Consider the following 22,776-nt stretch of genomic DNA (forward strand, 5'->3'; position numbering starts at 1 on the left):
GATGCCTAGGGAAATAAAACAAAGGCCATGCGGTCCCATCATCTTCGCTTTCGAGACATTCATTTTTCCACCCTTCTTACTCTTCACCTGCGAGCCAGGAAAAAATACACCATGTACTTTTTACCAGTGATTGCGGTAATCACCGCCTACGTGCTCGCAGTTCGGGCCCTGCGATACCGTCGCCGAGATGGGTTCCAGCGGAGGTTCCCCCAGTACAAGACCAGAGAAGAAATGGCTTCATTGCCGTTGTCAGACGCAGCTTCTATAATGCGTGAGCTTTCGGAAAGGGAATTCCCCATAACATTTTATACATCCGTGTCTTTCGCGCTCTTTAAGGTTAGTCAAGAAGCGAGAAGCAGTGCTGAAATAGGCCCTCGAGCTAAGCCGTCCGCAGACGTATGGGATTCCGACGATCTCCAAGCTCTTGGTAGCTACCAGCCAGCTTTCAGGCGATCGCACAGCATCAAAACGTCGGACAGACACCGGCGTATTGATGTACGAAATCATCTACAACACACCGGACTCACGACGCAACATTGATGCCATCTCTCGCGTCAACTTCCTCCATAGCCGCTGGAGAGAAGCCGGCAAGATATCGAACGATGACATGCTCTACACTCTGAGCCTTTTCGTCCTCGAACCTATGCGCTGGACCGCATTATACGAATGGAGGGACCTGACAATGTTCGAGAAGAATGCCTTAGCTATCTTTTGGAAAGATTTAGGCAACGAGATGGGCATCTCCTACGAGTGCTTAGTCCCCCACATGAGCCAAAAAGATGATGCTTTAGCCTGGTTGGAAGCACTACAGAAGTGGTGCTTGGACTACCAAGAGCACAACATGGTCCACGCCATCTCAAACGAAAAGCTAGCACACGCGAACATCACTCTTCTTCTGATGGATTTCCCTAAGTTTACGCATAACTTCGTGTTCAGGCAATTGCGTTGCCTGATGGAACCTGTACTCCGACGAGCCATGGGGTGAGTCGCCCGACTGACTGATGTTTTGGACGTACTAGGTACAGAGTCAACAGCTGACCCATTATGGCCTTAGGTACGAGGACCCTAGCAAGTTGGACTTCTTCATTTTCGAGAACCTAGTCGCTTTCCGACGCAATGTCCTCAAGTACTTCTGTCTGCCTCGGCCAAAATGGTGGACCAACCCAATGATCCAAGATGTGGACAAGAAGACTGGCCGAATGTACTTGCCAAGCTACCTCGCGCACCCATACTACGTGAAGCCGAGCTTCTGGTGGCGATGGAGTCCTTCGGCTCTGTATACCAGACTGATAGGCGGACACTTACCTGGCGATGAAGGCTCAAAGTATCATCCGGATGGATACACCATCCCGGAAGTTGGCCCAGACGCACAGAGATGCAAAGGCAAGGAGTACATGGAACGTACGAGAGAGAGAATTAGTCAAGCTAGGGGTTGCCCCATGGCTTTCCAGGCTTGACTTTGAGCGAAAGGTTTGCGTTATAAGGCCGTGAGCGCCGTATGAATCTCGCTACGAGTCATGTTTTTTTTTCTTGTTGCTGCCATCAAACCTTCTACACCTTGATGTCACCAAACCAAAGCAACATTTCCCGAAATCAGCGATTACCGGGAAAGGCTTCGAAATTGTATGCAAGTAGCGATGGCCTCTTGGCAGCATTATGAACAAATGAATGACCATGAAATTTCGAAGATTAGTAGTTACATTAGTAATTCAGTTCAATACTTAAGTAATCCCACGTGAGAAAAGCCATGGCCCATAACACCTTGTCATGTGTTGGAGTCCTGTTTGCGGCGAGGCACACGATCCAGTACGGCCTGCGCCAGGTCCGAGTTTTCGTTCTCTCAGACTCCTCCATGTCCACGCCTTGATGTTTATATCAGTCCATCAACAACCTGAGGGGTTGCACTTAGGTACTTGACTAAGTACCTCATGTAGAACGACTAAGATAACCTTCCGAAGCTTACCTACCTTACCTATCGAAGTCCATGTCCTCTTTGCGCTTACGTCTTCTCGCACACCATAGTCTGCAGACTTCCGTACATCCACTTCTACGGGATTCCGAGTTCGAGCTTCTCGTACTCAAGGTATCTGCATCTGCTATCTGCACCGACATGAGACGTAGTAGCCCCAATTTAGGATCGATCAACCCACTGTTCGTTGTCGTCACCGACCGAACTAAGACTGCCTCTCAACCACCCAAACAGTGGGCAACGATCCATGTTGGCGTAGTAGCCTCCCCTGGCAATGAACAATAGCGGCGGACATAGCTCAGTTGGGAGAGCGTCAGACTGAAGCGGACTTCGTGCCCGAGAAACTTCATTCAATCAATCTGAAGGTCGTGTGTTCAATCCACACTGGCCGCATGTTCAACTTTTGCCGTTCTCCTCAGTCTATCTGCGGATGCCTGCGCCATCGAATAGTTTTTGCTCAATTTGTGGGCTGTTGCTAGATAGAAGAAGCGAGAAATTGAGTAAACTGAAGTCACCAACGTTAGATTCTAGTCATGATCTTAGTGGAGTGTGTTATCCTGTTAAGTTAGCCATGTGGAGCAATGAAGGACCCCCTGATGCCCGCTGACTGGAATTAGTTAAGGCATCAAGACAATCAATCAACTCTCAAGGAATTGCTTCTCAATTGCAAGAGACACCTTCAGAAGAGGATTCTTGAACATTTGCTAGTAGTCGGTCACTGAGTACCTAAACACTTAGAAAACCCTCAGTCGCTTAGTTGGCTGTCATCAAGGAGGCAAGTGCCGTATTCATTCACATTCGCAGCACCAGATATCCCTACTACTGGACTTGGGCACTCCGTACTAAGAAAATTTACAAAAACGCACGAAGAGAAGCCTTAATCACCTGAATTCGGGCCTAAAAGCCGCCGCGACCATATAAAACAACATTGCCGCAAGAGAATGTTACTATTCGCATGGGTCCCACGTGAACTCTAAAACCAATCAACAATAATTTAGGGGTTAAAACCTGGCCACTTAAATGCCACAGCAACGGCAAAGTCGTATTAATGGTCCGGAACAACTTAGCCGATATGACGAATAGTTCGACAGTGCACTTTGACTCCGTTTTCTTTCTGGACCAGGTCATTGGTGTTTTCATTATCACGACCATTCCTTACCCGTATGGAGGAGTTGGAAGAAGCGGTGGCCCGGGTGATGTTGTCCAAATACCAACCAGGAGTCCAGTCCCCATACTGCAGGCTCAAGAGACAAAGCGGATCGAAGCCTGGATATCTGGCACATCCGCCAGAGTGGACATTGGATACCGAATGGCCGGGACAACTCTGCGAGTGCATTAGCATGGCTTTAGCGTGTGATAAGAATCACCGATTCTGTTCTGGATTGCAAGCAATCTTCTGGACATTCTCTGTCATTGGCAGTCGGATATGGTCCACAACCGCAGCTCAGCATGTTGTTATGTGGTGATGCGCATCGGAATTGAGTCGGGATGTAAGACGGTGCCCGACTTGCGACCACACTGTATGCATTTTCATGGATTATCTCCGCGAAGCTACCCTTATCTAGGCCAGGGTGCGCATCAAACGGGTGCTACACTTAACTGTTCAAGGGCTAGCATCATGATAAAGACATGGGGAAAAGTTGATAAATTCAGATAAGGTAGTCCTCCGGATTGCCGATGATGGAGCATTTAATAGGACCCACGAAGCCGACTCTCCGCATCTGTGGTTCCAGGAACGTCTACATCAAATCACGAGAACTAGACTGTCAAGATGACTGCCCACGAAGTCAATGCTGGCCACGATTTACCTTCCAGGATGAACGACGATAAAATCAGACCGCCTTCGGTCCACAACGAGATCTCCTCACTCAAGGAACAGGCTTTGACGACACACGAAGTCTTCAGGGATACGGAAGATGGCGTCCAGTTCCGCACAGTCACTTGGCAGAGTGCCACGATTATGTTCCTCAAGATCCAGTTCGCCATGAGCATCTTGAGCGTCCCCGGAGCCTTCGCCACTCTTGGAGCCGTAGGCGGTGCACTTTCTCTTGTTGGATGGCACGTTCTCAATACTTGTCAGTCATTTATCACTCGAAGATAGCGACGACCATACTGATAAAATGTCTAGACACTGCAGTTATCCTTGGCGAGTTCCGTAATCGTCATCCCGAATGCCATAGTGAGTCGAGTCTTGCTTGCACCTCAATATGAAGACATACTAATGACTACATTTAGCTTTGGCTGACATGTGCGGTCGCCTCTGGGGTCGCGTCGGGAAGGAACTTGTCGGGTTGCAGATCCTCATTGCCCAAGTCCTCATTTCTGCAGCGGGTATTGTCTCCATCTCGACCGCATTCAATGCTCTGTCCAATCACGGAGCATGCACCGTCATCTTCACCTTGGTTGGCGCGATCCTCATTACCATGTTCTCCGCAGTGCGCACATTCAGCCGCCTGGGTTGGCTCACCTGGTTCGGATTCGCCACCTTCTTCATCGCCGTCTTCATCTTCGTTGTTGCTGTCACCCAACAAGATCGACCTGCCGTCGCTCCTCCCGGTGACTTTGACCTCGGCTGGACGGCGATTGCCCACCCGACGTTTGTTGCTGGTATCACCGCCAGCGCAAACATCTTTATCAGCAACAGTGGCTCCTCCATGTATCTCCCAATCATCTCGGAGATGCGTCGTCCGGATCAGTACAGAAAGGCTGCTTTGGTGACCGGTGTTCTCGTTTTGGCGATGTATCTCTCATTTTCACTGGTTATTTACCGGTGGTGTGGTGTTTGGCTCGCGACTCCTGCTTTTGGAAGCGCTGGCCCTTTGTTCAAGAAGATATCGTATGGTGTTGCGCTTCCTGGTCTGATTATCGGTGTCGGTATCTACCAACATGTGGCGGCGAAATACCTCTTTGTGCGCATCCTGAGAGATTCGCAACATCTGCAGGCAAACACCGTCATCCACTGGACAACCTGGATTGGCAGCAACATGACGCTGGGTATTCTGGCCTTCATCGTGGCAGAAGCCGTCCCCATCCTCAACTATCTTCTCGGACTCGCGGGCGCTCTATGCTTTGCTCCCTTCAGTCTCATCTTTCCAGCTCTGTTGTGGATGCAGGACTTTTCGTCGTACAGAAAGGGAGGTGCATCAAAGAAAGCAATGTACGGGTTTCACGTTTTCGTCGTCCTTGTGGGCCTGTTCATGGTGGTCGCCGGAACGTAAGTATATCATATTCCTTTCCCGAAGAACGAAAACTGAGTAGGCAACAGATACAGTGTAGCCGTGTCCATCAAGGACGCGTATGCATCGGGGTTGATTTCGAAAGTTTTCAACTGCGCCGACAACTCCGGCACAATCTCCTGATTTGAACACTTTTCGAACCAGGTACGCGGGAAAAGATCTCAAGTGTCTCGCAAAATTTCGTGTCTAGAGTAAGTTTAGCGACGGCTGTCATTACCGCAGTGAGTTAGAGTCAATATGAGAAATGTTTGCTTTTCTGGCAGAATCCCATGACCATGGATCGGACAAGATGTGCCTACTTCCGCGAGTCCGCAAAGTGAAGCGGACCCTTGGGAAAAGCAACTTCCCCCCTTGCCAGGCAAAAGGAAGTCAGGCAGGCGGTGTGGCCCAATCCTTGCATCGTGAACCCAATCGCCCTAGATCTCGACCAACAGATGTCATCAATATTTGTTTCTGTCACATCCCTGGGGCCGGCAGTCACGTTCGGCGGTCGGGGCCCAAAATGACAATTGTTTGCTCGCCCTACAGGCCTTGTTCACGCACTTTCGGCGTTCGGACCTCAGCATTGGAGGCAAACATAAGAACGATGAGATTCCACCCTTCCTGAACAGCAAGAATTACCATTTCCTGTAAACACTTTGATCAAAACCAATCACACTTTACTGCAACAATGGGTTCTTTAGCTGTGCAGTCGCACTTTTCTAGCCTAATTGAGGCTCCTTACGATGAAGCATTCGTTGTCATGCAGTCAGTTGCAGCAGACCCCACGCCGGATAAGGTCAACCTCGGTCTTGGCGTCTACAGGGACGACGATGCACAGCCTTGGACATTGCCGTCCGTCAAAAAGGTGGCGTATTATCCAAAACGATCAAACATCGCTACTGAGCCTCATGCTAACCCTAATCTACTCGACGTGTAGGCACAAGCGCAGATCCAAGACAACCACGATTATCTACCCGTTGCCGGGCTTCCAACATTCATCGAAGCTGCTAGAAAACTACTCCTTGGAGATGTCCTCGAGGCTGTCAAGAGTCGCTTGACCACTGTACAGACAATTGCTGGGTCCGGAGCCATTCACATGGGAGCCTTGTTCTTAGACAAGGCAGTCAGACCTCAGAACGTCTGGATCTCAGATCCATCCTGGGCAAGCCATGAGCAAATCTGGGAGAATGCTTCACCGAAGACTCAACGCCGTTTCTATCCATACTTTAATCACAAAACCAAGTCGATCGATTTGGAAGGTATGGTGAGGACGCTTAGACGAGACGCCCAACCGGGCGACATCATTATTCTGCAAGCCTGCGCCCATAACCCGACGGGATGCGACCCAACACAGAAGGAATGGAACATCATTGCCGACATTTGCGAAGAGCTCGGCATCATCCCATTCATGGACATTGCCTAGTGAGTACTGTCCTACTTTTGATCCAACTTCAGCCTTGAACGTTACTGACTAGTACTCTCTAGCCAAGGATTTGCATCTGGCGATGATCACCACGACGCTTGGGCCGTCCGTCACTTCGTCGGCAGAGGAACGATGGAAGTTCTGGTCGCTCAGTCATTCTCCAAGAGCTTCGGTCTCTACGGCCATAGAGTTGGCGCTCTCCACATCCTCGCTCATGACTCTGCCGCGGTGCCTGCCATCAAGTCTAACCTGCTTCAATTTATCGGCTCTGAATACCTGACTCCCTCAGCATGGGGTGCACGCATTGTATCAACAATTCTCAACGATCCTGAACTCACAAGGGAGTGGCGCCAGGACTTGAGGAAGATGAACGCTCGCGTCAAGAGCATGCGAGCGTTTCTGTTCGTCGAGCTTACGAAGCGAGGCACACCTGGCTCTTGGAGACATATCATCGATCAGATCGGCATGTTCTCCTACACTGGTCTCACAGCTTCTCAAGTAAAGACGATGAGGGAGAAACACCACATCTACCTTTTGTCAACGGGGAGAGCGTCCATATCGGGATGTAAGTTCGAGCCCAATATTGTCCCTTTTGATGAAATGCGTACTAATTTTGTCAACAGTGAATAGCAAGAATGTGTTTAGAGTTGCAGAGGCAATTGACCAAGTTGTACGAGCGGATGCTGGCGTTTGAGAGTTTGGGAATTTCCATCTGATTTGAGTTTGCTTAAGCGTTTATACACCATTATAGTTGGGTTGGCAATTTGTAACACTGCACATATTTTAGTTTTGATGCGTAACATATCTAGCAGGAGCTGAAATCACATCAAGCATCCGGCATGCACATTACAGTACTTTGGTATAAATTCGTCATAACGCCAGATGTCCCAGGCCGTCTCGTTGTGTCCAGAGCCATCATTTTGATCAGCTTGCTGTAAACTTGACGAGACTTTAGATTTATTATAGGCGGGATGGAAATATCAAACACAAGTCACTAGGAATATTTAATGAAGAGTTCAGACTTGAGAGGCAGTCAGGTCTATGGCTATCAAGTTGGGAGAAGATATCTGTTTCACGCCTCAGTTACTACATGGATCTAAGTCGCTGTGACACCTGGTATCTGTCTCCCAAGCATGTACCATTGCGGGAAAGCCGCCGTCCGAGACCGATTAGAAGCTGGGGTCATCGCAGCCACCGAGGCTGAAATTAATGAAGTTGAGAGGGCATCCAGCATCAACCGAATCTCTGCACGCCTGGCTCTTGCAGCTATTTTGCTTAAACTTCTCGCGGGCGTTGTTTTGCTACGCTCGCGTTAGCTTCGATACAAATATTGACTTGACGGTTCTTGTCGCAATGAGGATCCTACTCACGGGGGCTGCGGCCACGAGGGTGCTCATGGCGAAAAGAGCGATGCAAATGGAGGAGTTGCTGAACTGCATTGTGGAAAGTTTTGGCGGTTAGATTAGAAACTGAAAATTGAGTTGGCCGGCAACAGGTGAATCGAATAGAAGGCTGCGAGAGTATTGATATGATCGCGAATTGAAGTGATGATCAAATGATGATGTGCGCCGAATTTCGTGTTTAATATACGAGCCAATCCCACCGGCGAGCAGCAAGCTTGGCTTCAAGCTTACCTTGTGTTCCATCGTGTGATCGACGTTGGTGACTCGAAACGTCGCAGCTGTCCGGACTTATTATTATGCTTAATATGGCTATGGATGTAATGTCGACCTATTACGCTCATATCCTCTGGACACCAAACATGAACTGCAACTTCAGCTGATTCATGACCGATGCCATACGTCTGACTTTAGCTCTCTGGTGACGAACTCATCTTTCAGGTTTGTTCTTGTAGAGCAATTGAGGCATCTGCGGAGTCTGGCAATGCACAGGTCGCGCATCAAACGCCTCAAGGCCAGATGGCTTGATGGAAAGTGATCGCAGTGGAAGGACCAAAATAATGTGCGTTAACAGACCTTAGAAGGCTCTTGAAAACTCACTTAGCACGAGAATGGAACTCGCAATGAAATTTCACACTCGTGTAGTCCCTGTCTCTCAGCTTCGATCGTCGAGCTTCTTGGACTTTAGATGACAGCGGCCGGGCCCTGGCATTGGCACCCGTGCAAGGACTTGACAGCTGAGGTGTGCTCGGTATAGCCGAATTACTAGTGTAGTTTCAGAGGTGAGGATCGTTGAACCAGGATGCTTATAGCGTATGGTCGTTGACTGAGCGTCCCAAGGGGCAATAGATCCAGGATCTTTGCGACTTGTGCGGGGAATGCAAAGCTGGGCAGTCCCAGGCGGTGGTAATAGGGGCCTCCCCACGACTTGAGACCAACTTTCGAAACACTTTGTTATGCCCCCAGGATCTACATAGATGTGACGGTCGCAATGCGGTTGGAATAGTGTTGGAAGAATGCAGGGCAAATAGGGTCGGTCCGAGTTACCTATAGCTCTGCGCGCCAGATAGGAGACCAGTCTACATACAGTGTTCTCTGAGCAGAGAAGCCGGCCTCTGATGGCCTGAACGTTGGCTTTAATGGAGGCGACTACACTGATCTAACAAAAGTAAGTAGTGCCCCGCCCTTAAAAGGTGTTTGGGCAACCCTGTTAGTTTTCAGAACCCCGTAAATTACTCTCTTCTACACTGATCTAACAGATGTCAAGGTTTCACACAGGACAGGTGGCACTGAAGCAACAGCAGGTCTCAGTAGCGACGGTAATCAGTGAACTCGTGATCAAACGAGAGACATCAACATGCATTTTCAATGACATCTCATCTACAGCTTGCATTGGTAGCCACAAATTAAGAGCAACAGCGCGATCAAACTATTGTAAGTAAAGACTAATTCCACAGAGCAGGAAAACGGACTCTCCAAACCTCGATCGCGCGACACAGATGAGACACAATAAATTCCCACTCGTTGTCTCGGCTCGAGCTACTTGCTCGCATTTTCAGCATGTTATGATCGCCTCAGTCGTTTTGGAAATCTTTCCAGCTCAGATCCTCGTCCGGGATGACGAGTCATCTCAGAAGCGATCATCTGGACTAGGGGTTCACTGACATGCGCGGGGCAGCCCTGAAGTATAGCCGACTTCAGCTCGCTTAGGTCTTCTTCTCTGCCGCGGCAGTGCTGTATGAGCCTCTCCAATACTGACATGGTAAACGTCGCTCTAGGCGGGTCAGCTGCCAATCTTGCCGTGAGGCCCTTGAGCTCGTTGCAGAATGACGCTAGAATCGACTCTTCTGGGTGTCTTCTCGCTAAGTTCCCAAACGCAGCCTCTGCCGTTGACCCATCCTGCCTGCTCAGCTCGGGCACACCCAGACTAGCGCCTGCTCGTAGAAATGCATCGAGAGTTCTTGGATAGTCTTCAAAGCATTCTTCGCCGAGAAACTTGGACAAGGAAATATCCAAGAAGTGTGAGAAGACAGTGCGTGCTCCTGGGCGGTCCAGCAGATGTTTGTTGGGGTCCGCGCCGTGAGACAGCAAGCGGCTAAAGGTGGCATTCTTCAGGGAGTCGTTCCATCGTTTAGCAGGGAACATGCACGGCCCTGACAGCATGTTGAAGACAGACATGGTGCTGCGAGAGAACGCAACCCATGGCGAAGGTGCATCAAGATCGCTCACAATGCCCAGTTCTCTCGGAGTTGAGTTTGGATCCTCTCCACGGCGTAGTAGGATCTCGAGAACTTCCATTGCAGGCGCAGCACTTTCGCCACTGCTGCGAGACATGGGCATCAGGGCTGCGTACAAAGGCGACTCATCGAAGACATCGAAGAAATCTGGCATCTGCCGAATCTTCTTTGCCAGGTAAGGTGCCAGATCATGTCGGAGGAGCTCTTCGCGAAACAAGATTCTCGGATCGTACCCGCCAGAGTTGACCCCTCTAATAGTCAACTGACCGAGCCTGACCATGTTCACGATGGATGCCTCGTACTCATCCAAGAGCTCTTCGACCTGCCGACTCTGGCTGGAACCAGGTTGCTCTGTCTGTTTCAACGCTTCGGACGCGTAAAGCAGGGCTTGGTTCAGATGCGCAACGAATGGACCGCTGTTCAACCCTCGCCCCTGCCTGATAATGTCTGCGACGAGCGAATTATCTTGGCGTGTGGCTCTAAGAAACCCGAGATATGCAGCAGCAATGGATATGAAGCCATTATAGCCAGCCGGAAGCTTTCCCTGGAGGTACCCGCCGATATCTTTTGTTGAGACGAAGTCCTTTACGGTCCTGTGAAGAAACTCGACCCGGTTGTTGACAAGCTTGAGTAGTCCCTTTGTCTTCTCATTGATGCTGTGACTGGACTTTTCTCTCCGCAGCACAACATTTTGGTCGGGGTTGAGTGCTTTCGTCTCTTCAGAAGGAGGCCTGACATCCTCTAGTTCTCTTTCCAATTGCCAGTAAATGTCGACATGAAGCGGCTCCAGTGCATGAATAGCGCCTAGAAGAATACCCGCCATTACACGATGATCAGCAGGATTCACGCTGTCCAACATATGCTGGAATAGATGATCCAAGTCTGAGGGTAGTCGGCTGAAGCGTGCCGCCAGATCTTCCAACCTCTCGCCATTAGAAAGACCCTCTCGTAAAGATCGCGTAACAAAGAAAGCCCAGAGAAATACACCATCGGCCTGAGCCACGATTCGATCGACGAGTCCAGCCTGCTCCAAGGAAGCGTTTGCAGACGTGTCGAGACTCCAGCGGGGATCAGACCTCAGTTGATCATACACGAACTTTCGAATATCGTCCTTCGTCAGCTCATGAATATCAAGGCTTTCTTGGTCCTCTTGGCCAAAGCTCCTCTCAAAGACGGGCCATCGACGGCTGGAGAGGCACATCTTTATATGCGGAGACTTAGCCATGTCAAGAAGAACTTGGCAGAGTTCAGCATGATTGCTGTCGTACTCATCAAGCCCGTCAATGAAGAAACATATCTTCAGAGGGACGTGATCAGCTGTTGATAACGATCGCAACGCAGCAGCCAGCTCGAACACAGACCAGGGTTCAGCAGCGGTCTGCCATCTTCCGGCCTTGGCTGCCGCCCATCGATGAGGGGAGGCGATGGATACAACGTCTGGGTGTCCATGTAGTAAGTCGTAGAGTAGAGACTGGAGAAGCCCTTGCCATGATTTCTGGATCGGCGTACCAGCGATCCAGAAACAATGTGACGCAATAGCTAGTGAGCTGGATGAGCCTGCCCAGCGTTCCAGCAACTCTCTCGTCCGAGGATGGTTGGCAATGAACTTTATGAAAGTGGACTTGCCAGACCCGGGCTTGCCCGAGACCCAAAAGGTTCCACTTCCGGAGACAAACCAATCTGATAATCGAGAGTCAAATGCCCACTGAAATGTATCCTGATGAGCCTGCGGGATAGAATCAAGACGAGCAGGTCGACTGGTGTAATTCAGACTCGATACAATTGTGTCGGCGAGTAAGGCATCCTCTGACTTAGTCAGTCTTGTGAGCAAGACCTTCAACTGTTTGACTTCGGCCTCCGAGTAGCTTGCATATGAATCCGTGAGCTGTCTATTCGTTTGCGATCTCAGATCTTCCAGGTCACTCGACATAACGTCAACCTGGGATTCCTGTTCTGGTCGAGCATACCGCCCCTGAGTCTCCAGTACTTTCAAGGATTGGCTTAATTGGGATAGACGAGAGCTATGATACGAAGTCAGATGTTGTCATGATATGGTCTTCGCACTACGTACTTGAGTAAGCCAGTGACTTGGCGCGTCACCGTAGTGTTGAGGCGATCAATTTCACGTTCGTAGTACGCGGAGTCCCGCATGTCTGTCTCGGCTGTTGTACTCTCGGAAGCCCGTCGTAAGTTGGACTCCATGTTCTCCAAAAGCGCGATGCAAGCATCTCGAGAGGAAGATATATCCTGTAGCGGAATCGAATTGTCTAAAGGCCGGGAATCACTCCCCGAGAGCATCTGTTTCTCTGCTAGAGCGAGTTTCAACCCTGTGACAGTGCTCAAATCGACTTTTTCATTGTTGCGACTTCGGCTTTCAGTAACTTGGAACGCCGAGATGATCGCCGAAATGCATCTCGTTGCATTCAAAATGAGGCCTACGGCATCGAGGGCAATGGTGGTATCCATGATAGCGACGTGAGGTAGAACGCGTTCGCGGTTAGATGTGTGGTAAAGTAGATGTTGACTAGGAGAATTCTTGACACGACATCATGTGCGGGGTCAAGTGAGAAAGGTCAAGAAGAAAAATTTGCCTGAATGTCATGACTGATAAGAAACTGGGCTCGTCCAGAGAGCTACTAGGAGGCACGTACGTAGGAACACATATTAAGGTAGTATTTTCGTGGCCCCTTCCCTGCAGGACAGGGGCGTAGCAAACTCACCTTACCCACGTGTGGGGGTGACCATCTTTTGCCTCACGGCTGATTGATAACGCGAAACTGGCCAAACGGTAAGCGTATTTGGCGCTCACGGGCTTGGCATCTTAGAGCGCAGATTAAGGTCCGTACATGTGACTGATGCGATTACCTAAAGTATATAGACTACTTGGGCATATTGGAACTTGGAGTCATGACAGAGACGAAGTGCGAAGGAGCGAAACTTCTATTTGCGCTTTTCCAGTCGACGATTCTCCATCCACTGGATCATAGTAAGATCTTAGCGCTGAGAAAAGTCTGACAGCAAACACTGGGGTGGGAAACGTCTAGTTTCTGGTCAAAAGTCCGCCCAAACCCTGGCGGGCTTACAGGGGTGATCGTCAAAGCCCCCTTTCATATTATTAGTCATTCGTAAAACTGTCCAATAATGAGAAGAATGAATTGTTAGCTAGTAAGCATGACGATTCAAGTAGCCAGGAGGTGCAGAGATAAGCACCTTAAGTTGTGAAATTCCGTCTGACAGAGCATGGGTGTCCTCCGCCTGCTATGCCCCAGGACCGTATCGCTTGCGCAAATAAAGAGAAACAGGCCACTCAGCTTGGTGGCACCAACATAGCCATCATGAAAGTACTTTTGTCACCCAGCTTGTTTCAAGCCGTCAGCCGAAGAGCGGGCTATCGGACCTCGGGTGCATAAATATATGCTGGTCCCTCGTTCTTGTCACTGACGTTTCCAGAGCAGTAGGACGGTATCCGACCATCACAACTTCATATCCGCTGCGTACAACTGTAACATTATTGAGCTGTGAGATATCAGACTGACATAGCGAAAATCAGCGATCATGTCTCTTGCTGGAATGCGCAATCTGCTCTCTCAGTGGTTTCCTCCACAGCCAACCTACACCGAGCAACACGTCCCATCTCAGAAAGGGAAAGTGTTCATCGTCACGGGCGCCAACCATGGTATTGGGTTTGAGCTTGTCAAGATGCTATATGCAACTGGGGCTAAAATATACATGGCATCGCGATCTAAGGTGAGTCTCATACTCTCATTATAAGGGCAATATGATAGATGTCTGAGCTTCGGATAATTGCCAACGTCCGTGATACTTGCGTGCTATCTTACCTCAAGTGTCTTCAACTCTTTTTTCATGATTAAGGCGTATACGGGCCTCGTGTATGAGTCTTGTAACCGTTCGAAGACTGACAAGACTTACCACTGATCTAGGAACGTGCCGAGAAAGCGATAGAGACCATCACGACCGCCACACCAGCACCCGAAACTCCCGGCACCATAGTCTTCCTTCCCTTTGATCTAAACGATCTGGAAAGCGTCAAAGCAGCCGCCGCCACCTTTACGCAACAAGAACCAAAGCTCCATGTTCTCTGGAACAATGCTGGTTCAGGCGCTTATAGAGTTGAAGAAGGCGCCAAAACGAAGCAAGGATTCGAGCCAATGGTTGGCATGCACTGTATTGCTGCGCAACTGTTTACCCACCTCCTCCTTCCCCAACTCCGAGCAGCGGCGGGAGACGCTCCAAAAGGCTCTGTGCGTGTTGTCTGGACTGCGAGTTTCATGGCGGAACTGTCAACTGGCGAGAATGGCATCGACTTTGACCATCTCGCAGAGGGCACGCCTGATCGTGCGCTGAACTATGCCGTCTCCAAGTTTGGTAACTGGCTTCTCGGCCGCGAGATGGCCTCTCGTTATGGTTCTGACAATATTGTCAGCGTCGTTCAGAACCCTGGTAACTTGAAAGCTGGCGCCTATGACGGGGTCCCGGCGTTTTCAATGCTCTTCATCACTCCCTTCTTGTACGAGACAAAATTTGGTGCGTACACTGAGTTGTACGCAGGCCTATCCCCCAATATCTCGCTTGATAATAATGGCGCGTACGTTATCCCCTGGGGCCGCATTCGCATCGACGAAGATATTCCAAGAAAGGATATCGTGAAGGCCTTGAAGCCGGAGACGGAAGGGGGCCTTGGTTATACGACCAAGTTCTGGGAGTGGTGCGAGGGACAATGGAAGCCCTTCATCTGAACACAGTCAAATTTTGGATTCTTGCTCAGAGGCCTGGCTCCTGCTCTGACAACTTTAAGGGAAAGAGATATAGGGGTTAGCTCCTGTGTTTGACCTAGCTCTACCATCCCAAAATACAAGATATCAACGCCATGGGACGGGTATTGATAACGCCCTACTTGCCTCAGCATGTGGTGAAACATTGCTCAAAATGACATGTTCCTAACAGCAAGCTTCGGTATGTCACGATGAATTCCAGGGTCGCGGACTCGACCTGCAAAGCCGTGGGGCGAAGTCGGGTCCGGACCCGGCCTGGCGGATAGGCGGAATTATGTGTGGTCAAATTGAGGAGCGAGGGGCAATATTGGGTTGGCATCTGCGCTCTCAGAGAGATAAACGGCACTGACGGTCAAGGTCTCAAAACACTTGGATTATTCAGTATCAGGGTATCTATCTCGGCTGCAGCCAATTCATTATACATAAAATACATTGGAAGAGTTTAGGCGGCAATGTCCTTGCCCTTCTCCTCAACCTCGAGTTCGCGAGTGGGCTGTTGCGCCTTGCTGCCCCAGCGACCCATGAAGAAGTTGCCGAAAGCTTGAGCGTTGTTCCTCATGTTCATGGCGACGATCTCGCTAGTCGGCTTCTCGAAAAGACGATCAATATCCTCAAGGGTCTTGTCCTTGGTCTCGGGCATGAAGATCATCTATGGATTGTTAGTCTGCGTTATGATATCACATGGAAGCGGAAGAATTTACCTGATAGAACCATCCCAAGATGGCAATGCCTCCATAGAAGCCGAGAGTGAGACCAGTGCGGGTCATGGCCTCCTGCATGGCAGAGAAGTTGTAGGTGACAATGAAGGAAGACAGGAAAAGCAGACCAGATGAGGTGGTCATGCCGTAGGATCGGAGGTAGGTAGGGTAGACCTCAGAAGGAACAACCCAAGTGAGACAAGCGTAGCAGCCGAAGAAGCCCATGTACAGGGCCAAACCGATGAGGTAGCAGGCCACGGCACCGGTGGTGTTAGTATCAGTAGGAATCTGGTAGCTGGCGCCAATGATCACCAAGCCCACGAAGAAACCGGGAAGCATAGTGTTGGCCCAGAAGCGACGACCGAACTTCTCCATGTAGAAGCAGGCGGGGATGGTACCGATGAGCAGAGAGCCACCGCCGACAAGAGACATATAAGTAGCCTTCTCATCGTTGAAACCAATCTGCTGCATGAGGATGGACATGTAGTACATGATGGCGTTTACACCAGTAAGCTGGCCAAGAAGAATCATGATGTTGGCGTAGACCAAAGCACGGCGGGCGCGGGGGACGGTGATGAAATCCATCCAGGGGAAGCGCTTGTTCTTGGCACCCTCGGAAACCTGCTGCTTCTCGTCGACGACAGAGACCTTCATGACGAAGAACTCTTCTCTGGCCTCAGGAGTAGAAGTGCCACGAATACGCTTCCACACCTTGTAAGCTTCGAGCGTCTTGCCCTTGTGCATCAGGTAACGAGGGGACTCGGGCAGGAAGAGCATGCCGGCGAACATGATGGTGGAGAAGAGAAGGGATGATCCGAGGATCCAGCGCCAGTTGCCGGGCACGTGGATGAAGATGGCAGCGACGGCGTAGCCAAGAACTTCACCGAGCGCGATGTTGAGCTGGTATAGGGAGACGACGTTACCACGGATGCGGCGTTCGGCGGTCTCGGCGACATAGACAGGGACGGTACCACCCTCGAGACCGACACCCATGCCGAGGATAACACGGGCAGAAACAATCATGCCTTTGGGACAAGTTAGCTATGCCCGGCATGCAGAAGTGGAATGATATGCGAATTGACTCACCAAAGTTCTGTGCGCCGGCGCAAAGTGCGCCACCAATAGTGTAAAGGATGCAAGAAATGATGATGGACATCTTTCGGCCGAGGTATTCGTTCGAGGGACTGAGGATAATGGCACCACCGACGGCACCGAGAGGCATGGCAGAGTTGACGAGGGAGTTTTGGCGGGTCGTGAGGCCGAGGTCACCGGGGAGGAAGAGGTTGGCACCAGAGATGAGGGACTGATCGAGGCCGGAGAGAAGACCACCCATTGAGGCGAAGGCTACAATGAGCCAGGTGAAGTACTTGGTGTTGGTGAACTCCAGTTGGAAAAAGCCCTTCTTCAAACCACCAGCAGCCTCCAACTCCCGCTCCATGCTGTCGATGAAGGCATCGACCTCCCAACCACCAGCCGCGGCGATGGCGGCAGCGTCCTTCTCGTTCACACCAGGAAGTGCGTTGGCGAGGTTCTCGACGTGAGCTTCATTTTGGCTGTCCGGGTTGTGTTTGCCCGAAATCTTCGGGGCAAGATTGACTCCGTGCATGTTGTTGGTGGTTTCCGCGCTGCCGCGAGCCAAGACCTCGTCTAAACAGAGATTGACCCAAAGGGGTAATAGTAGATCTGATTAAGGCTGATGCTAAGAAATGCGGCTCTGATGGTCCGGAGGGAAAAAAGACACCTGCCAAGGAAAGACAACTAACATCAGAGACTGGGACGAGCCGGGCTTTTAATCACCCTTCACACCTCTTACCACTACTCACGACGACACACTAGTAGATCAACAATAAGAGCGGCCAATATTCCAAGGCAGCCAACCCGAAGACGGCATTGATGAGTTGTGGATTCCTCGCCCGACTCTCGACGTGACCGTCTGTCTAACCTCGACACCAACATCGTCATCCGAAATTTTTGTCTGGTGTTAGTGTGGAGACCTGGAGAGAAACGGCCGAAGTAGGAGCGACCTCTTGTCCGCATTTCAGGCCTCTTCTCCAGTGGAGAGACCCCAGGAACACGGAACACGCACTTGGAGAACATTAAGCAGGTTGGGGGAGAGGCCGGAGGGATGGTGGAGGGCAGCTGTTGCGGGCGCTGAGCTCTATTGCCCTTGGGGCTCCAGACTTTCCTCACACACAATCTGCAGAGCGTGACCATGGGGCGACGCGGAGCCCGGGGTCCCAGTTGTCTGTTCTGGCCCCCAGTTCTGGCAGGCAAAAGCAGGCCAAAGGACTCGCGGAGATCAGGCCGCGACGACCGTTCTTCTTCCCATCTGACTCGCGACTCCACATCCACGCAGGATAGCGTTTGTGCGAGACCCGCCCGAAGGGTGGGTGGTTTGACCGAAAATTCTCCCGGTACCGCGTTCTGGATCTACTCGGTGACAATCCGAAGCCCGCACCGTTCGTTCTCGTGACGACGACGGAAACGTACGGAGTCTCCGCGTGGAGAAAGCAGACTCCAGAGTTACCAACATGTCAAAATTTCTTACTCTGGGGATTGGATTGGGGAAGGTTTTCTGGGACCTTGGAGATGTGGGCTGACGTCAACCCTAAGGGGAAAAATCTAGAAGCGGCACATGGACAGTCAGACTCGTGTCGTTTGCGAGCAAGAAGTTTTCGGTAGTGCTCGGCGATGATAGCCGTCTGTTAACGACGCACGTTTTTTTCTCTCTCTGGTTTTTCCTCAGTTGATAATCTTTTCCAAATACCCATGGACAAGATCTAGCATCCCCCTGGTCTTGCTGTATCTATTACTTTACAGAGAACGTGGTCTGACACATCACCACGTGCTGGGAACATTTCTCCTTCGGGACGAGCAGATCGCCATCTTGTGCCTGACCGCTTGGTGGCTTGTTCCTAGCTCCCGCCAGCTACAGGTCCCGGTCCGGGTGGGAAGCCGCAATCTTGGCTGATGACAAGAAATATCTGGCCGGCTTGGCGCTCCGTGAGGCGGCAGGGGAGTCTGCCAGGCCGCAGCCGCCGCACCGATCGCGCGATGCCAAGTCGGCGAGCAGCGCACTAAGGCAGGCGAAGAGGAAGAGAAACGGCTTCCGACTGGTGCTAGTCCAGAATTCGGCCTTCTAGCTCGTAGACCGGCTTAGCAAGGCCGATACGACACTCGTCCTGTTACAGATTGTCACGAAAATTCGTTCATCCCTTTTTAGCGTCGCGACAGGGCTCTCCTAGGCTTCATGTGGGGGGCAAAAGAAAAATTGGCAAGATTGCAAATATCAAGGAAACAATGCCTGAAAAACTTGATTGTAGCGCTCAAGACATGGGTTCCAATCTGTGCGACAATGACACATTCTAGAAGCTCTCTAAACTCTGATGGATCATTAAAGTTGTCGAACCAACTGCCATCCCGTCGATTCAAATCGCCGTTTGTGTTTTGCTGCTCATCGGCCTTTAGTTCTTTAGACCTCCTCTCTGGAATTGGTTCACTGTTGTTCTTTAAAAGTCTGCCCGAATTCGCCCGGCATTCATGCAGCCCACAGAAAATCCCATCTTTTCCCCTCACAGACCATTCGAACCCCCGCGAAATGGAATGGAGCAAGCATGGCTGGGTCACATCAGCAACCTGTGGATCATTCCCATCAGGTCTTATTGGCCTTTGACCCCTGCAAGAGTGTTCCGTAAGTCCGAAAGATAACTTTGACCATCAGGCCGGTTCAGCCGTTCGATCGTTACACTTCATCTCTGCATGTGCGTTACCGGCGGTATGGACTTTCCTTTGTCAAAGATAAGGAATCGCTATCTTATCGTTTTCCGCCGGACTGCGAGATTTCTCAGCACGCCGATCGTATACTGACAATGATGCTGTTGATCGGTCGCCGTTGTGGCTTCACGAGTCAGACTAGAGTGCTAGTCCTGCCGATCTTGGCGCACCTTGTCGAGCTTGCCGCCGTTGTGAGCCCGAGGAGAATGGGCTAAGATGTATGGCACTACAGGTAGGCCCAGAAGTAAAGCCGGCGCTATGCAAGCCTTCTGCAAGCCAAGCAATGCTAGATGGACACTGTATTCGTACATGATAATGAGGGATAGCTGTCAGGCTGTTCCCTTAACATGTGTATTAGTCTGGTAAGCTTATGATGTCAAAGAAGCCTGTTCAAGTTGCCACAACTATCGTCGCTTTAAGTCCTTGAATATGGTCTGCCCTCTGCCATGCCGCCTCACCAAGTAAGTAATCGATCGAAAAGGCGGCTCATGGTCGTAGTTGTCAGACTTCGTATTCTTATCGGAAGAGCCACTTGATCTACCTCAAGAGAAGTAACTTCCCGCAAACAGATTCACCTTCGTTAGTTCCGAAGACACCAAGGAATGTGGTGATTTTGACTCCAGAGACACAGACATTCCCCCAAATCAAAGGATCCGCATATCTTCAAGCCAACTGCATCCGTTCATCGTCTGGGCGAGTTCGACACCGCAATCGTAGTTTTACTATTGTATATATGCCAGGGTCTAAAGAAGCAGGGTGTGAATTCCAGGATCCAGTTCCTCCATGCACCGGCCAACGGCGTTCGATTCCGACGCTTGGAATCAATCCCGAACATAGCTTCCATCTCCTTCCTGACAGCCACGGCCAGTCTCTTTTTTCTGTACGAAATACTTACTAAGCTATCAGAGGCTTTGATCCTTCTGGACGCCGAGTTCCAGAGCGAAACCGTAGCCCAGGCATATGAGCAGCCCTTCAACTGACACTGAGTGTCCAGCCGTCACCTCATGGACTTACTCTAGACTGCGAAATTCCCTTCGTGATCAAGTCTCTCGCCAGCCTCAAGAAGTCAAGATCTATCTGAGTGAACAGTTGCATGCCGAAAGTGGTTCAACTAGCGGCTGGTCAACAGTACAATGAAGCCAGAACATTGTTTCGAGAGAGGCTTTCTAATTTGATCATCATCACTTAGGTTCACAAATAAGTTGATAGAGGCTGAAGCAAGATTTTCAAGCTGAATACATCGCACAGAAATGCAACCTCATCAATGATGCTCTTGAAGGCTGAAACAAGAGAAGAGACTCAAGAGGCATATCTCCACTCACTGGTTTCTCCAGAAACCCTGTCTTGCTCGTCCAAATCTTTGTTCTTCTTCCGACAGTACCATTTGGTGATGAGGACGAAAATCACTGTCAACCCACATCCGGCAATGATAGCACCGCCTCCCGTCTGATAGTATGGTTCCTGGTTTCTCAGAAAGAAATAAGGCGTAAACCAGTGAGAGACAGAAGAGACACTGTTGGCGATGGCGATGAGAGCGGCTCTTTTCGTTCGTGGTCGAGGTACAACAGTTGTCTCCCAAGAAATTTGCAGCTGTGTCAGTCAATATTGGAGATTCTTCGAGAAAGAAAGATATTCCATGAACGTACATTGAGGCCAAGGAATGGTCCGGTGACCAGCAGAATCATAGAGAAATATCTGGCACCAACGTTGAGCGTTGTGATCATCACAACGCACCCAGCCAGCGTAAACAGCATCGGCACGATAATGTGGTAGCCATGTTCAAGCATTCGACCGGACGACCAGGAGACTGCCAAAGTTACAAGAAAGGCAATAATCGGAGGTGGGGCTTGAATGAGGTACGTCTCGGTAGCGCCGAATCCGAGAGTAGCGAGAATCTAGAGAAGTCTGACGTAAGTGATGAAGTTCGACCCGGGGCGACGTGGTTTTAACTGACCGATGGAAAGAAGTCTTTGTAAGACTGCGCGATTATAAGGCAGAAATGAATAGCAGAGAAGAGGTATGTGAATGGGTCTTTGAGTGCCATCCAAACTCCACCCCAGTAGTCGCCCTCATCGTCTTCGGTATGACCGCCGGCCGACACAGTTTGCCGGTACTGAGCCATTTGAGACTCTTCGGCAGTCAGGAAATAGGTGCCAGTCGACTCGGGAAAGTTGGGAATGAACCAAAAGCTTGCCAGACCAATAATGATGCTGACGATGCCTACGGCTGTGTTAGTGAAAGGTGAGTCTCGCCATATGTCCATAAAACTGACCCTCGAGAAGCAAAAACCACTGCCATGCTGATAGTCCGGCTATGTCATTCATATTGCGGAGGACTCCAGCAGCCAGAAGGCCAGAGACAGCCTGCGATATTGTGTTTCCGGCGTGCCAGATACCCATGCGGAGGGGAGACTCATGCTTCGTGTACCAAGACGACGTCAACAAAGACACCGCTGGCACGAAAGGACCTTCAGTCAGGCCTACAACAAAGCGACACAGGAGAAAGCCCCAGCCGGCAGTGACAGCAGGCATACATAAAGTGGTAATGGACCACCCGAGCATACAGCACGGAAGCAAAATTCGTGGCTTTCCCTTCGCGATGATGACATTTGCAGGAACCTGTGAAATGATGTATCCCACATAAAAAAGCGAGATACCGGCAGACCACACTGTATCTGACATGTGCAAATCATCTTGCATGCCGGCAAGTCGTGCGTTCGAGACGTTGATGCGGTCTAGATAACTTAACATAGGGAGTCAACAACTGAAGGGTACACCATTGACCGAACATAAGAGAACCAAGTGAGGGAGTTCGAGACTCACTTCATCATAAGCATGGCACACACCATTGGGAGAAACTTCCAATCGAGACGTGTGCGAACAGCTCTATCGAGTGCTTTGAGCTCCTCCGGGCTTTTGTCTCTTATGAGGTCGTATGGCTCCAGTAGAGGGTCGCGGGTAGGAGCGTTTTCTTCCCACTCAATCCCGACTTTGACATCGACTGAGCCGCGTCTAGAGCTATGAGGAGTTGCCATGGTAGTAGGAGACTGTCTGATCCAGAAGAATAGCGCGCGATAACAAGAATTCAGAAATGGTATCTGACGAGAAGATTCCACATCTTTTGTACTCTTGCTAAACAATGGCATTGGGGTATTGCTCAATTGGGAACAGTATTTTGCGACAACCATTTCATAGCCAAACAAGCGTTTAGATTCCCCGCATTGGAGCCCAGTTTCCCCGCGAATTGATAGTGGATGTGTTGCGG

At 50.4% G+C, this 22,776-nt stretch overlaps 8 protein-coding genes across 8 annotated transcripts; 4 read left to right on the plus strand and 4 right to left on the minus strand.

Annotated features, from left to right (window-relative positions):
- Positions 1-111: 111 nt before the first annotated feature.
- Positions 112-1,457, plus strand: HER10_EVM0008594 (uncharacterized protein; the record flags this gene model as incomplete). Its single annotated transcript, XM_035478109.1, has 3 exons — positions 112-336; positions 395-981; positions 1,055-1,457. 3 exons carry the CDS (start codon positions 112-114, stop codon positions 1,455-1,457), a joined length of 1,215 nt encoding a protein of 404 aa, XP_035336315.1.
- Positions 1,458-3,918: 2,461 nt separating this feature from the next.
- On the plus strand, positions 3,919-5,328 carry HER10_EVM0007242 (uncharacterized protein; the record flags this gene model as incomplete). The annotated part of the gene is made up of 4 exons (XM_035476803.1): positions 3,919-4,044; positions 4,098-4,148; positions 4,205-5,183; positions 5,235-5,328. Exons 1-4 carry the CDS (start codon positions 3,930-3,932, stop codon positions 5,326-5,328), a joined length of 1,239 nt encoding a protein of 412 aa, XP_035336204.1. The 5' UTR covers positions 3,919-3,929.
- Positions 5,329-5,875: 547 nt separating this feature from the next.
- On the plus strand, positions 5,876-7,304 carry HER10_EVM0002263 (aspartate aminotransferase; the record flags this gene model as incomplete). The annotated part of the gene is made up of 4 exons (XM_035471983.1): positions 5,876-6,052; positions 6,125-6,609; positions 6,673-7,175; positions 7,234-7,304. The coding sequence occupies 4 exons, from the start codon at positions 5,876-5,878 to the stop codon at positions 7,302-7,304; spliced, it is 1,236 nt and encodes a 411-aa protein (XP_035335727.1).
- A 475-nt stretch (positions 7,305-7,779) lies between these two features.
- Positions 7,780-8,049, minus strand: HER10_EVM0010991 (uncharacterized protein; the record flags this gene model as incomplete). Its single annotated transcript, XM_035480434.1, has 2 exons — positions 7,780-7,911; positions 7,981-8,049. The coding sequence occupies 2 exons, from the start codon at positions 8,047-8,049 to the stop codon at positions 7,780-7,782; spliced, it is 201 nt and encodes a 66-aa protein (XP_035336523.1).
- Positions 8,050-9,573: 1,524 nt separating this feature from the next.
- Positions 9,574-12,713, minus strand: HER10_EVM0001572 (uncharacterized protein; the record flags this gene model as incomplete). The annotated part of the gene is made up of 2 exons (XM_035471316.1): positions 9,574-12,268; positions 12,319-12,713. The coding sequence occupies 2 exons, from the start codon at positions 12,711-12,713 to the stop codon at positions 9,574-9,576; spliced, it is 3,090 nt and encodes a 1,029-aa protein (XP_035335663.1).
- Positions 12,714-13,802: 1,089 nt separating this feature from the next.
- Positions 13,803-15,004, plus strand: HER10_EVM0006550 (uncharacterized protein; the record flags this gene model as incomplete). The annotated part of the gene is made up of 2 exons (XM_035476133.1): positions 13,803-13,994; positions 14,189-15,004. 2 exons carry the CDS (start codon positions 13,803-13,805, stop codon positions 15,002-15,004), a joined length of 1,008 nt encoding a protein of 335 aa, XP_035336133.1.
- A 350-nt stretch (positions 15,005-15,354) lies between these two features.
- Positions 15,355-17,710, minus strand: HER10_EVM0004000 (uncharacterized protein). Its single transcript, XM_035473660.1, has 3 exons — positions 16,825-17,710; positions 15,742-16,763; positions 15,355-15,689 (listed from the first exon to the last, which is right to left on the minus strand). The coding sequence occupies exons 1-3, from the start codon at positions 17,342-17,344 to the stop codon at positions 15,483-15,485; spliced, it is 1,749 nt and encodes a 582-aa protein (XP_035335894.1). The 5' UTR covers positions 17,345-17,710; the 3' UTR covers positions 15,355-15,482.
- A 3,101-nt stretch (positions 17,711-20,811) lies between these two features.
- Positions 20,812-22,546, minus strand: HER10_EVM0004757 (vitamin H transporter; the record flags this gene model as incomplete). Its single annotated transcript, XM_035474390.1, has 5 exons — positions 20,812-21,102; positions 21,159-21,407; positions 21,467-21,732; positions 21,785-22,254; positions 22,335-22,546. 5 exons carry the CDS (start codon positions 22,544-22,546, stop codon positions 20,812-20,814), a joined length of 1,488 nt encoding a protein of 495 aa, XP_035335970.1.
- Between the last annotated feature and the right edge of the window lie 230 nt (positions 22,547-22,776).

The sequence above is a fragment of the Colletotrichum scovillei genome (genome assembly GCF_011075155.1).
Source record: "Colletotrichum scovillei strain TJNH1 chromosome Unknown Contig00003, whole genome shotgun sequence".
NCBI lineage: Eukaryota > Fungi > Ascomycota > Sordariomycetes > Glomerellales > Glomerellaceae > Colletotrichum > Colletotrichum scovillei.

Excerpts from the sequence above, each read along its gene's own strand:
- HER10_EVM0004000 (XM_035473660.1), bottom strand. The coding sequence starts at position 17,344 with ATGCACGGAGTCAATCTTGCCCCGAAGATTTCGGGCAAACACAACCCG. Across the intron at positions 16,764-16,824 it reads CGCCGGCGCACAGAACTTTG|GCATGATTGTTTCTGCCCGT; the intron begins GTGAGTCAATTC and ends CTTGTCCCAAAG. Across the intron at positions 15,690-15,741 it reads TCTTGGGATGGTTCTATCAG|ATGATCTTCATGCCCGAGAC; the intron begins GTAAATTCTTCC and ends AACAATCCATAG.